The 14,765-nt window shown below is 34.8% G+C and overlaps 2 protein-coding genes across 2 annotated transcripts; one reads left to right on the forward strand and one right to left on the reverse strand.

The window, feature by feature from the left end:
• Window positions 1–382: 382 nt before the first annotated feature.
• Window positions 383–5,660, reverse strand: LOC114738818 (putative rRNA methyltransferase YqxC). The gene is made up of 9 exons (XM_028926878.1): window positions 5,558–5,660; window positions 5,284–5,365; window positions 4,592–4,671; window positions 3,131–3,233; window positions 2,877–3,033; window positions 2,537–2,665; window positions 1,421–1,507; window positions 995–1,039; window positions 383–734 (listed from the first exon to the last, which is right to left on the reverse strand). Exons 1-9 carry the CDS (start codon window positions 5,658–5,660, stop codon window positions 594–596), a joined length of 927 nt encoding a protein of 308 aa, XP_028782711.1. The 3' UTR covers window positions 383–593.
• A 1,574-nt stretch (window positions 5,661–7,234) lies between these two features.
• LOC114738814 (uncharacterized hydrolase YNR064C) lies at window positions 7,235–13,907 on the forward strand. Its single transcript, XM_028926875.1, has 13 exons — window positions 7,235–7,410; window positions 7,486–7,540; window positions 7,644–7,699; window positions 7,890–7,990; window positions 8,271–8,340; window positions 8,873–8,942; window positions 10,500–10,556; window positions 10,673–10,740; window positions 10,839–10,919; window positions 11,280–11,357; window positions 11,481–11,636; window positions 12,112–12,264; window positions 13,558–13,907. The coding sequence occupies exons 1-13, from the start codon at window positions 7,249–7,251 to the stop codon at window positions 13,753–13,755; spliced, it is 1,305 nt and encodes a 434-aa protein (XP_028782708.1). The 5' UTR covers window positions 7,235–7,248; the 3' UTR covers window positions 13,756–13,907.
• Window positions 13,908–14,765: the final 858 nt, after the last annotated feature.

Consider the following 14,765-nt stretch of genomic DNA (forward strand, 5'->3'; position numbering starts at 1 on the left):
CACATATATGAGATGATCACTGGATTGGTGTATCCCAATTTTTTGATGAGACCAAGTCCCCAGAATTCTTTATTGTCTCCGAGTAACAAAGCCATCAATGTCCAATATCAACTAGCGTTCGGAGGAGGAATGCGAGGAATCTATGTTGAGGGTTTTATCTCATCTTGCCTGAAACTGCTAATAAGTACTTAAAATAAGCATATGCAAACAAACCCAAAAGTAGTGAAATGGTATGTTCAAACAAATTGTCAATGGGTCATGACACTGTGGTCCTGGAATTATTGTTTTTTAATTAATCAAAGATCATGTGAAAATAAACGTAAAAAAATTCCACACGATTCCTCATGTTGACCTATTCTCATTCATGAGCAGGTCATATGACAAGCACTAAAAAGATTCTAATATTGTGGTGGAACAATAATACATCGCATCCTATGATTCCATTGAACAGGTTGAAGTACCGAAGCATAAGGAGAAAAAATGATCACTGTACAAAGAACATGACTCTCCTCTCCTTCAAACGAGATCTTCCAAACTTGATTAATTCCGACTCACAGGCCGAATCTAAGCATAAAGTCCAATTTTATTTCATTTTATGAAACTTCACTGGGAGATGATCTGACAAAATGAACAAGAAATTCTGTATTACCCTCAGCACCTTTGAGAGGGGACTCAATCCACCCTTTACTGGAGAAACCAAACTTCTCTACTCCCTTTATAATCTTCTCAAGGACCTGCATTACCCCAAAAAAAAAAATAAATAAATAAAATTTCAATCACCTTCATATCCTCCAGTATTTGCAAGTCAATATGTATCATGCAATGGTTTGTGTTTTCTTATGACTATGAAAGTGGAAAGAAATGCATTATAAATAGGATGAAAAGAATTGTGTACTTGCATATCAGGTTCCGTGAACTTAGTCGTAATCTCCTTTTAACAAAATTTTTTTTTAAGACATCTAGAGATCAAATCAGACGGCCAAAAAGGACATACCTCTTGGTGGACCGTGGGATCTTTCACTATCCCCCCTTTTCCTACCTGCACAGAAGGTGATATTCCAAATTTAGAAATAGTGGCTAACATGTAAGCTCTATCTTTACAAGGGATTAAAACAACCATCATGGCATGAAGATTTTATAGGGAAAAACTAATTCTACTCAAATAAATGGGGGAAAAAGAATTTCGAACTTAAACAACATCTTTGATTGACAGCACCCAGCCAGAGGTACTGCACTTGTGCAATCACAATTGATCTTTACCCCTAAATGCGCCAACCCCTCGGGTGGCAGGCAAGCAACATCATATTATTTTCTTTTAATTGCCAGTCTACTCCAATGGAATCAACTGGCTTTACATCATAGAAGAGAATATTGACCTGACGAAATATTTGCATTTATAACATGAAGTTAGGTTTCATACTTGTGATCTGTGAGCTTCAAATTGAGGTTTAACCAACGTCACCAATGCTGCATCTTCCTTCATGACATTGACCACAGCAGGCATGACCTGTCAAATGAATAATTTAACCAACCATCGGCAGAACAAGGACCCTATATCTGCGGGAAGCTTAAGAGATAAGAGCAAAGCATGATTGTTTCTTACCCCATTCTTCTTTAATAACTTCTGATTATTTCTTTCTTCCTTTAAATAGTTTCTTGTCTAACTGTCTGACTTTGTGCCTTGTTCTTTTGAGTTACTAATTATTTTCCCCCTCAAACTTCCCCTAATTGTTCTGCACACACATTCTCTCTTGGTTCAAGTTATTATTTTACTTTAGCTTCATGATTCTTTGTTTGTTTTTCTTTTTTTTTTTGGGCCAAACTTTACCTTCATAATTCATTTGAACACAGAACACCAACATGTAGGATGGAATTATATAACACTTGGTAAGTTCATGAGCTGGGGCTTGCTTACTGGTTTAAAACTTGTGATGCACCTGGGATGTGAGGAAAACTATCTAATACAGGCATCATAAGACGGGCTGACAAAGTTTTGGATGATGCTTTAAGCATATCTTTCAAGTGTTTATGTCCACCCACATATCCGAGCAATATTTTCTCTAACGTTTCAATATTTTTTAAACTTGTAATTATGTGCACCACAATTGATGCTGCCACACTTCATGCAATGTGCTATGCACAGTTGCCACAAGAGCCCCTGCAGCAAGGGTGCCTTAAATGCCATCAACATCTATGGGGCAAAGATGTAGGGAGAGTACATTCTAGTTTCCCCAGCCAATGCTTTTCTGGCATAGTGGCACACGTGTGCCCTTGTTGGCATTAGATTGCGAGTCTGATCCCGCCTGCTACCACTTGTCACCGCAAAAAAAAAAAAAAAAAAGAGCTCCACCCATTGAATGCAACTAGTGAACTCAACTAAATATGCAACCTAAGTACTTCCATTCTATTTGCAACATGATAAGACTATACAAGCCAACTTCCCAAACTAGAAAAAGTCCAAGATTTGCAAAGTTTAGTCAACGAATATATATATTTATAGCATTATTATGGCATTTAAACTCATTAAAATCCTTACCAAGAGAATAGAGATGAATGAAAGGTCTAAAGTCACCAAGTCAACTTTTTGTGGGAGTCCTGAAAGATATCTTAGATTTGTCCGTTCAACCACAGTAACTCGCTCATCTACACGGATTTTTTCAGCTACCTAAAAGAGGAAATAATCACCATGAACAAAGAATCGTAATATCAATTAATATGCGTCAAAGTAGTGGAAAGAAAATAATCACAGAAACTTGCTGAGCTAGACAATTTTTGTCATCACTGATTATAGATCGGTGACTATGTTAAACCTTTTTCAGGTGAAGCCATAAACCACTAAGATGGGAAACAGACGGAAAACACAAGCAAAACATTACCTGCCCATAACCTACGTCAACTCCATAAACAAAAGATGCACCATACTGAAGTAAGCAATCAGTAAATCCTCCAGTTGACAACCCAGAATCAAGAGCTACTTTACCCACAACATCAACACCAAGCTGCTCAATTGCAGCTTCTAACTTATGTCCAGCTCTGCATTGACAAAGGTAAGCGAGAAAATATTAATTTCACCTAAAATTGGTGAAGAGATATCATCAGGTCATGTATCTATGGAGCTTGATGGATTCACCTACATACATATTTTGGCACTTCAGCCTTTATCTCCACAACAGCTTTGTCAGACACTGGGGTACCTGCTTTATTTATCACCTTCCCATCCACGTATACTTTGCCTAATCACAAATGTTGGCTGTGTCATTAATGATTCAATTGATTTATTGATTTCATCACAGTGAGTAAGCATACAATTGTAGATGATAATCTACTACCAACCCTGGTTGCTAATAGCTATATTCACATAGATATTTAGCATGAGTAATAAAGACTTGTTCAGAACGTTTACAGAAATAAATGCTGCTCAACCTCAAGTTGCAAAGAAACTCAAACTGGCTGCTACTCCAGTTTGATACATTGTAAAGAAGCGGTAAATTCAAAAATTGTGCTTAAATAGGCACTGAAGTATTTAAAAGTCAAATGATTTAAACCTCAGATCATTCAGCAAACAAACGAATCTAAAGGCAGGGACATAGTTTCTGTTTCTGTGACTGAAAAAGAGAAAACGTGAGCCATTATCCAATGTGAATCCAAACGACACCATGACTGTAAAAATATTGCAACATGCACAATAGTCCTTAAAGTGCTGTTTTACTTACATTCCCTTTTTCTTTTTTATTTCTCTAGGTAGCTAAAAGCCAATACAAGCTAAAGGTAAACGATCCAAAGCTTTGAACAGCAAGGAAAACTCTGGCATCAAGTTAGTTTTGAAGTTTTAATAATAACACCAGGATTAAAAAAACAAAAGGTAACAGATAAATCTCATTCAGAAAAACAATCCAATACAAGGGGAAAAAATGGGAATATACAGCCTTCCAAATAGAATCAAACCTTTAACCCTTTTATTGGTCCAGCCCATAACCTTTTTCGCTCTCTCATTAGTTCAAAAATCAAATTGGGTGCCCTTTTGAAATTACTCTGATAGTCTGAATGGTTAGAAAACCTTTCATACAATCAGAATTTTCAAAGCTGCTCTATTAGTCGTCCTTATACTAACATATAATAACAACATCTAGGACGCTTATAGGCAGCTAAATGATATTGCCAATATCCCAATTAAGTGATGTAAAAAGATGTACAAGTTTATTTTGATCATTTCAATTGGCACCAGATGCCATACATAGCATGACACCTTAGAGAATCTCAACACAAGTGGCAGTCGTATAATTGCTGGAGAATAGGTTTGTCATGCATAATCAACAGAGAACCATGAGTAACAGTTCAACTTGACATCTTTGTCCATAATATGGATGATAATCAATTAACTTAACAAGTTCCTTATAATTAGAATATTATAACAAACCTCGTAGAAATTTACTTTACTTTCTCGGAATTGCAAAAGAGAAAAAACAAACGAAAATAAAAACTCTTTGCTATACTGACAGCTTGAATTCAAGTGACTACTTTATAGTGTAACTTGAGTGGACTTGTTAAGAGAAAATCTATACACCAATAAAGGGAAAAGGGGAAAAATTACCTTGTAAAATCCACGACTGAATGAAATTTCGACTGTATTGCTGAAATCTTTCAAGACATATCTCATCCAGCCTCTTTTTCCTAAAAGTTTAACAGAGTGTACTGTCGTTCAAAAGCACAAATAGCTTGATACAAAGAATTTCAGGATCGCCACAATACTTCTTTGGGGTGGAATAAAATATTAATACAACAGAAAGAAAAGTAACAAATATATCTATCTTATCATATAGAGTAAAAAAAAATAAAATTCAATAATAGAATCATCAAAACAGAAAGACTTCTGGTCACATTGATTGCAAGTACTGCACCGCACAATCCAAGGATCGCACATATCGTCAGCACTTCTTGATCCTCCAAAACCAAAAATTATGGTGTAAGCAAAAACAAAAGTCAGTTATTGCCCCGACTTGATTTTTAATTGACAAATATTCACCTTACTTCTCATGCTTCAAAGCCAATTCGAAAAGTAAGCAAAAACAATAACCCACCACTTTATCCTACCCCCCCCCCCAAAAAAAAAAAAAAAAGCATGAACATTATTCGATGCATCTTTGTCAATATAGTCTGGCATTCTAACAATACTTGTTCTCAGCATTAGAATTCCATTAAGAATGGAAGGTCACATGAGTGTGAACTTGGTGAACTGTGAAGAGTGAAAACTTGACATAGTCGATGGAGAAAGAAAAAGCTTACTTTTTCAGCGGTTGAAGTTTTTCTGATTTTGCAGCAGCATAGCTCCGGAAGGAACCAGGAATTTGAACAGTGAACCATCTCTCTACATAAAATTCCAAGAATAACATCAAGAAGAAGATATTATTGAAGCCAAATATATCTTAGTACACACGTGAACTTGAAAATCTTTAGGCGTGCATCCCCTCAAACATGCATTCATAAGCAACGAACTTGAAACGCAGTAGAAAATAAAGTATAGAAGGGAGCAAAAAGAGATTGAAGTGTCTGAGATTACCACCGTGCTTCAGGGTCTTAGACTGAGAAAAGAAAATAAAGGTTCTGTCGTAACCCAACCCGCGGGTCATGGCGATGGGAAGCTTCAGAAATTGTAAGGCCATTTCTGGTTTCATTTTCTATCCACCTTCCACCATAGCCGAACTGCCGAACCACGAAGCCGGGACTGAGATACGCACCGCTTTTGGATTATCAGAACAAGGCGAGGTCTGAAAATAATTTGTTCTTTTGGGCCGAAGGGGTCTGAAAATAATTGAAGAATGCTTTAATCAGAACCCAACAAGGAGTGGGCTCTAGTTGGGCCTTTCTCACAAGCCATCCAGTCGATAATTGAAGAAAATTTGCATTTGTTTAAAAAAAATTAGAAAAAACCTATGTATAAAAAAAATTATAAAACAATGTCAACAAGAGTTTGTCCGATTAATCTATAAGTATATTTATAAGTGCTCATATAAAAAATTATAAAAATGTATGTATAAAAAATTATAAAAAAATATTAATAAAAATTGATCCGATTAATCTATAAGTATATTTATAAATACTCGTAAAACAGTTATAAATAACATGGAGAATTAATACTTGAATTTTTGTTTGTATAAATACTTACATTTAATGCTTTATAAGGCCACAACAGCATTGTTTCTAATAAAATACATGCTTATAAAAAGCTATAAAAAATTGATTAATATAAAAAAAGTTTTAAAAAAATTGATAATCACAAAAATTGTGAATGAGTTTTAAGAATTAGTGTTCAAATTATAATTCAAATGCCTGTTACTTTTATTTAAATAATATGGTATCATTTGAAAATTTAATCGTTCAACGAGAAGGGTTTAAGATTTGGGTTTGATATTGACATTTCTCTTTGAATGACAGTTATTTAAGAACTCAATAATAAAAGAAATTAACGATAGGAAATTTTTCAAAACTAAACTTTTTTTCGGAAGATTAAAATTATTAAATTTTTGTAAAAATAGTATTATTTTACAGGATGATATTAAAAAATATGGATAATAAGTTGCTAAAAATACTAATGATAATTTTAATTATTTATAAGAATTATAATTATAATTTATTAATATCATTAAAAATATCTTTTTTCCTTTTTCTTTATGATTGCCTTTTCGTTTAGGCATCGATTTAACGAATGGTCCAATATGCCACTTCTCTGAGGAAAAAACACACGTGTACACGTACGTATAATGGGGTCATGTGTGTGTGTATATATGCTCACCCAATTAGAAATAAAAACAATACTCCTCCGGTCCTTATTATAAGACCCAATTTGACTTTTTATTTGGTCCTAATTATAAGACCCAATCCATTTTCTCTCTTATATTTATGTATTTTTTTCCAAGATAATCCTTCTAATAATGATAGTTTTAGCCAATATACTTAATTAGCAAGGATATTTTAAGAATAACAACACTTATTTATTATAAATAACCAACTTAACTTACTTCCTTAATCTCCTCAAATAAGTCAATTGGGTCTTATAATTAGGACCGGAAGAGTACTAGTATAATAAAAATAATAAAAAGCAATGGATTTCGCGCGGGCGAGAACCAGGAAATTCCTATCGCTTCCCTTTTCATTTTTCAGATTACAATCAAACGTAACGGTTTTTCCACTACGCTCTCTTCTTCGCTCTCACTCTCCAACTACCCAAGTCCTTCTTGCTTCTGCTTCTCCATGGCAGTTCGAGCAATCCAACCTCAAACATCTCTCCTTTTCTCTTCTTCTCCAACAGCATCTTCATCAGTTCGACGCTTCCGTTTCCAATTGGTAGTTTCAAGCTCTTTCAGAAAGTCTCCCAAACTGAGGTGCAGATCGAGCAGCAACAATGGCGAGGAAGTATGTTTATTTAATGAACATCTCAAATTTTCCTCTTTAAAACTTTCAATCAATAGTTCGATTGTTCTGTTTTAGGATTATCTCCTGGATGCTCCGGTTTCGGTCGGAGATGGCTTCTCTTTCAGTGGAGGTACTTTTCAAATTCCATTTCGTGCTGCTAGGGATGAAAATGCGATGGCACCATTTGTTTCGTTTTGAAAAGTACATAAGAATAGTTTGCGATCTTCGAACAGGAAAATATTCAGACGAGCCGAGTCCAAGTGATGAATGGTTTAAGCAAGGGAGAATGGTAAGCATTATAAATCACGTCAGCATAAGCTTAATACTTCGGAAATTATTAAAAAGTGTTTAAGACGATGCATATTGTTGCCCTATTCCCCCCGGGGGGGGGGAGAAGTGATCAAGAAATAAAAATTCCCACGATTCACTGTGGAGGACTTTTGTTTTGCTCCCGCCTAAAAGAATTATGATTTTTTAAGGTGAAAGCCCATTCAATTCTGGGCGCTGGTGAAAAGGCTAAAGATCCAATCTTTGGGCTCACAATGGGGACTGGTTCTCAAGCCACTGGTGATCTCTTCAGGTAAAACGACATATCGCGTGTCTGTAGTGGACGAATAATCTTGTTTATTCATGCTGACGAAAATGGAAAGAACAGAATCGGAAAACTAGATGCTGATTTGGTTTTTGGAGTCAGAATCATCATGAATTTGTATAGAATGCATAAATATGTAAAGATAAAACAGATTTTACTCAAATTTTTAGGACCTAAGGCCAGAAGAAATAAAATATTTCCATAAATTCCATGGCCCTTACCAGTTACTGACTGAATCATATTTTGTCCAAACGATTTTCTGTAATAGATGGTTTTGTGTTGAAAGCGGAGATGCTGATAACCCTTCAGTGATATTAGTCCACGGTTTCCCTTCACAGGTGAGTTGTAATTGTCAACTATGATAGGAGCACCTCTCATAGTATGATGTCACGTAGACTTTTCGCAGTTGCTCACATCAATCTAACTCATATGTCAAATTTAACGCCAAGTTGTATGATAAAGTTTCATATTGTTGATTCCTTGCTAGTTTCCATTACATAATGTTCTTTAAAGCTTTCAGCATGGAACCACATTATTAGGCTGTTATGTTTTACTTCTAGCCACCTTCTTTGCTTGGAGCAAGAACAAGACATAGACTCATCAGTTCCCTACGTGCTAAAACTTAATTTTATATAAGAATGGGATGATGAGCCTAAAACTTCTGACGAAATGATCTTAGAAGCTTTTAAATCTTGCAAAGAAGCCTCAACCTAAATCCTTAAGTTGCCAGGTGAAGTTATCAGGCATGGATTTTGTTTCCCAAACTTTCTTAGATGCGCAAATATTAATATGCATACCTGGAGTTACTCTGTCCCAGATTATTTATATTGATGACAAATACTTGTAGTGGCAATTTGATGCTGCTGACAGGCATATTCTTATCGCAAAGTTCTTCCCGTGCTCGCTAAGGACTATCATGCCATAGCTTTTGATTGGCTGGGTAAGATTCCAATTTTTTTGTCAGAAATGTTATCAGAATTACTTTGTTTCTGTGTTGGAGATAGTTATGGAAACTTATGTCCAATGCTTTCCATCGCTTCATTCCTCGTCTATTGGGTTTCCAGTTGAAAAAATTGTCAAACCAATAGTTTTAGAAGTCGAAAAATGTGTTAGGGCTTCCTATTGTCGTATGAGGCGAGAAGATGACAGAGAAAGTAAAACCAAGGAGAATGATAAAGAATTACTAAAGACCCCAACAGACTATGAGACAAGACATTAAGCAGTCTAAGGAGTAGCTGTTGTCTGTTGAAATGTGCAGCAAAGAAAGAGCTCTTACTATTGGTGGGAGAATGAGTCTTGCTACACCAATTTGGCTTTGACTAGAGAAGAAAGAAGAAGCATTTTACAGAAATTGGGCTGGCAAGTATACCTTTTAAGCCTTGAAGACCCCTCTTTCCGAATCCTGTTGTTTCACTTGCTGGAAATTTGCCCTAATTGTGAATCCCTTCACTGAGCATATCTATTGCCTTGAACTACTACCATCCCCAACGATTAATAAGACCGGGTAGGTTGTGGAGGTACTGAGTCCTGGCTTGCCAAACTCAGTCACTTCTGGCATTTGAGCCAGTTACGTCTATTACACATATGTGTTCTCCGGGATGTTTTCCTCTCAAAATGTGGTCGTCCAGATGCTCAGAGACATTGGTTGTACAACCTATTTGGTGCATGTTCTCATAAAAAAATAAAAGGTACAACTTGGAGAAATGATGGAACAATCTGAGTCTGAACTATGTAAAGGAATGGAGCATTATTATTGATACTAGTGAGGGGATGAAGGATTTGAGGAAAGCAACTTTGGTCTTTTTTTCAATGTTTCTTTTGCCAGTTGGCATAGAGGTCATGCCTTATTTAAACTTTGTCCTTCCATTCTACTGATTATTCCCCATGAATAAGATGTTTGTGACTAGTGAGTATGGGAATGTACTTGGTGGTTTGTTGAATATGAACAAGAGAGTTTGTTCAAACCCAGAAGGCCTTGACTTAAAATAATAAAACAAATAATATGTCAAGAGATTCATTATTTTTGTCTGAGATGCATTGGTCATGTGTAGTCGTATTCTCATATGTTTCTTCTCACAGCCACGTCACGGGTTAACAAATGCACGGTGAAAGGATCTGTAGTATGACTTAAATATGAAATCCTATAGACGCGTTATACCTGAATGTTCTTGTTTTTTCCTTTGGGATAAGCATATGCAATCTCTTTTAGAATATTGAGGGTTGAAATAATGCTCATCATGATTAGCCTTTGGCTATTCACTGTTAGTAGTATATCATTGCTGCACTTTGTTCTTTTCGAGTTACGAATTGAGTGAAAACATCATGAAAAGCTGTCATTCTTAGGTTTTTGTCTCCAAAAAAATTGCACATGCTTGACAAGTGATTTCCTTGATCTTTTAATAGCTTTTACTATGAATTGTTCAACTGTTTCTATGAAGGTTTGTTTTTTTCTTTTGGCCAGAACTGTTGTTTCCCTTAATTTGTTCTCCTTTTTCAGGATTTGGATTTTCTGATAAGCCTCAACCTGGATATGGTTTTGACTACACTCTAGATGGTAAATGCTGTGGACCTAACAATATTCAATACTTGTATTTATTTTCTTTCTCGGGGACATTCCTTGGTTTGACAATTCAATGGCAAAAGAGCAACTGTACTCCTTACTCCTTGCAGAATATGTATCATCTTTGGCGTCACTTGTCAATGAACTAGCTGTTGGTAAAGTATCACTTGTAGTTCAGGTAAATTTGCGTTCATTGGTAAGAATTTTGGATTTGTTAATTTAAACTACCTGTTATCTGAATTTAATGGGAAATCCTTCAACTGTCTGTATTCGCAGGGCTACTTTTCACCAGCAGTAGTTAAGTATGCGAGCTTGCACCAGGAAAAGCTCAACAACTTGATACTCATTAATCCTCCTGTACGTACATTCCTTTTGTTCTTGCAAAAAGACTTCCTGAGTGTTATGCTACAACTCCTTTTATTTGTTGTATGATGTTTCTAAATTGACTTTGGCATGGATTGTTCAGTGTATTAATTTACCCTACTTTTTGGATTTCTGTCTTGAGTGTGGTTAGACTGCATGATATGTTAGCTACATGACTGTTGAAAACACATCATAGGCTTTGATTTTTAAGTCATCCAATATAGATATATGTGGTCTAAACAGAATATATTTTGCAAATATGAAGTATCAAGTAACATTTCCCCCTCTGTGATACTCTTTTTTCTCAAATTTTGGTGATGATTACTGGCTTCAATTCCTTTATTATTTTATAAGTTAACAGCTAAACATGTCAAGCTTCCATCAACATTATCAGCATTCAGCAACTTCCTACTGGGTGAAATATTTTCTCAGGTATGAAAAATTATGCTTTCTTTTAATTAAAAAAAAATTAAATTTATTGTATATCTGCTGAATTTTATAGTTTTGACGACCCCCAAAATTTCTTATTAACGTGTTCCTCTATGGCTTTACTAGGACCCTTTAAGGGCCAGTGATAAACCTCTGACTAGCTGTGGCCCTTACAAAATGAAAGAAGAAGACGCGATGGTCTATAGAAGACCTTATCTCACATCTGGTTCCTCTGGTTTTGCACTTAATGCAATAAGCAGGGCCATGAAGAAAGGCCTGAAGGTGAATTTTAATTTTTTAAATATCAATTTCAAAAGTATATTTGAATAGTTGTCCGCTTAGCTTTTATGTGTCATACAGTTCTTAGATTACAGAGAATTAAAGTCATGTGCTGGCCTGTCTTATGTGGAACTTATTTCTTGTTTTATTTTCTTGCTATGGCCATAACTTATGTCTAGTTGTTACCTTTAATTAGATGAATGAAATTGCATGCAAACCTTTGCTCAACCTAAGGCAGATATTTAAGAATTATAAGAAATATTAACAAAATTGATCATGGGCTTTCACTCAATAGCTTAGGCTGCTACCCGTATTTACTTGCTCCATTAGGGATTGAATGATCATATTGTCATTCACTTTCTATGACATTTAATCAAGACATCTTTCTTTTACCTGTTGGAAGATCCAAATTGACAACTAGAGAGAATAACTTTTGAACGAATATGGTTATTTTTGCTTACTCCACTTCTCTTGGCAGACCTATGTGGAGGATATGCAGAAAATACTTCAGGACAAGAATTGGAAAGTGCGAACAACAATTTGTTGGGGTCAAAGAGACCGCTGGTTGAGCTATGATGGAGTGGAAGATTTCTGCAAAGATTCAAATCATACGCTTATCGAAGTTCCAAGGGTAAACACCAAACTATTCTATTGCACATGCTTACACAAAGGAAACATGTTTTTGTTCACTTGTAGCCTCTGGATAAACTTGTTAAATGAATATCTTCCTAACAGTATTCTCTTATCATTTTATCATGAACACATTTTATCGCCATTCCCATGCCTAAAGGCTGCTGACTGAACTTCTGTGGCTATCAGTCATAGTTGCTCATAATAATCTGTTATCTCACATAAGTCAATTACTTCATCCATTTTCATAGGAAATAATTCTTGTGGATTCTGCAGTCTTGTTAATATGTTAAAAATGATTTGATCATCTTCCTTTCAACTATTGCGTGGTGATATTTGTTTTATCTACTTTCATTTTTTTTTCCGCTTGGACGGAAACTCTCCTAGAAGGTTTTAGCTTGACACATTCTGTGATGCATGAAAAAGAAAAGAAGAAATTCACAATTTTTGTTTAGAGAGAGAATTATTCAGTACTTTTAATGAGATTTATCAATGTTCCAGTTAAACAATAAGATTAGATGCATAATTGAAGCCATTTAATAAGTTTAATATAACAATATATGTGCGAGGTTTCGATATGAACAAAAAATAGAGTTGCCCTTTATGATTTGAAGGACACACAGATGCTCTAGCGGTATTTTTGCAACTGCAATATACATAGCCAATGGACTTGGTATGTTGTTGACTTCATTGTCTCTCAATAATCCTTAGTGTATATTTGATCTCATGTTGGACACTACCTACTTTCACTAAAAACAGGGTTTTGGTGGTTTCCCCGTGAAACCAAATATACTCTTATTCAACCCTGATTTTACTTGTTTTGGTGGTTTCAAGCATGAAACCAACTATAATCTCATTCAGCCTCGTTTTCACTTGTTTTGGTGGTTTCCAACGCAAAGCAAAATACACTCTTGTTTTCGTGGTTTTCAACATAAAACCAAATATGCTCTCATTCAACCCTGTTTCTACTTGTCTTGGTGATTTCCAACGTTGAAACCAAATATGCTATCATTCAAACCCATTTGTACTTGTTTGGTGGTTTCCATCGTGAAACCAAATATACTGTCATTCAATCCGATTTTTACTCGTTTCGGTGGGTTTCAACGTAAAATCAAGTATGCTCTCTCTCTCCTACATGTGTGTTCCGGAGGTTTCATTACTCTGTGGTGCAATCCTTTAACAATGAATATACTGAAGAACAAGCCAATGATTCTGGTTTATAGATCCTCCTTCTTTTGCTGGTTGAACTTGCTCCCATGGGGAAAAGTTATATTTAATTTGTTGCACTTTGCAGGCAGGGCACCATGTGCAGGAAGATTGTGGTGAAGAACTAGGACAGATTATTTATGGAATAATGAGAAAAGGAACTGAGTTTGATTGCATTGAGAATTTTCTTCCCGCTATGTTTAAATCTTACTTGTGCAAGATTTTCTTCAACATAAAGTATTTGTTGCATGATCCTTACTCGCCTCTCTTGATTCATCGTCGATAAAACGTGATTGTGTGTTTATGTATGTTTCACCTCAAAGTCTGGCTATTATTCGATCCTTGTGGCATTGAATGTAAGGGGGAAAGAAAGATCAAGGAAAAAGCTACTGCTTTGCATGGGATTTTCATAATTAATACTCTTTCTATTACGTTTCATTACGTTTTCGTAAGAGTTGATTAACCCAACTGTGTTGATTAAAAAATTGGTTAAATTAGTCGAAAGTAATAAATAAATAAATAAGAAATGTGTTTCTTTTTCCAAATATACTCTTATTTATAAATACGGTAAATGAGAAAAACAATAAATGAAAAAGAATGGGACGAAAGAGTGAGAATAAATAATTAAGTGTAGAATTGGGAAAAACTTATTATATGTTGAAACACATTTAAATTGAAACTTATAAAATGAGTCATTTTTTTCTTTAAATTTGAAGCTTATGAATGAGAGAATAGATTGTCTTTATTATACGTCACCAAGAGGGTATTATTTTTTTTTTTTTCAAAATTACTTATATTTAATATCTCCTTAATTGCGATTTCTATAAGTTATTGAATGAATTAATAATATGAAATATAGATAAATTTGGATTTTTTCATGTCTAGACAAAATTAATATTCCTTTTGTCCTTAATATAGGATTCAATTGTTGAATTGATTTTGGTTTTAAATATAAGACCCGTTTCTCCTATTTATTAGTTTTCTCTAAATTATCCTTATGGATACTTCCTCAACCATAATCAAGTAAAAGAGGAAGATGGGGTATTAAAAAGGATGATTATGGTGATTTAGGAAAAATGTGTCACATTTCTTATAATTAATTAACTTACCTAACTTTTTTAATCTAATTAAATTAGTTAAATGAGTCTTATATTAAGGACTGGAGGAGTAACTTAATTATCTCTGCATAATTTTGATGAGGTGGATAGGAATATGAGTAATAGTATTAGTTATGTACATTAAATCAATGGTTTTGACTGACGGAAAACATGATACATCTTGTAAGCATAATAAAAT

Source organism: Neltuma alba, unplaced genomic scaffold (assembly GCF_004799145.2).
Source record: "Neltuma alba isolate B1F8T4 unplaced genomic scaffold, ASM479914v2 tig00013692_pilon, whole genome shotgun sequence".
Classification (NCBI taxonomy): domain Eukaryota; kingdom Viridiplantae; phylum Streptophyta; class Magnoliopsida; order Fabales; family Fabaceae; genus Neltuma; species Neltuma alba.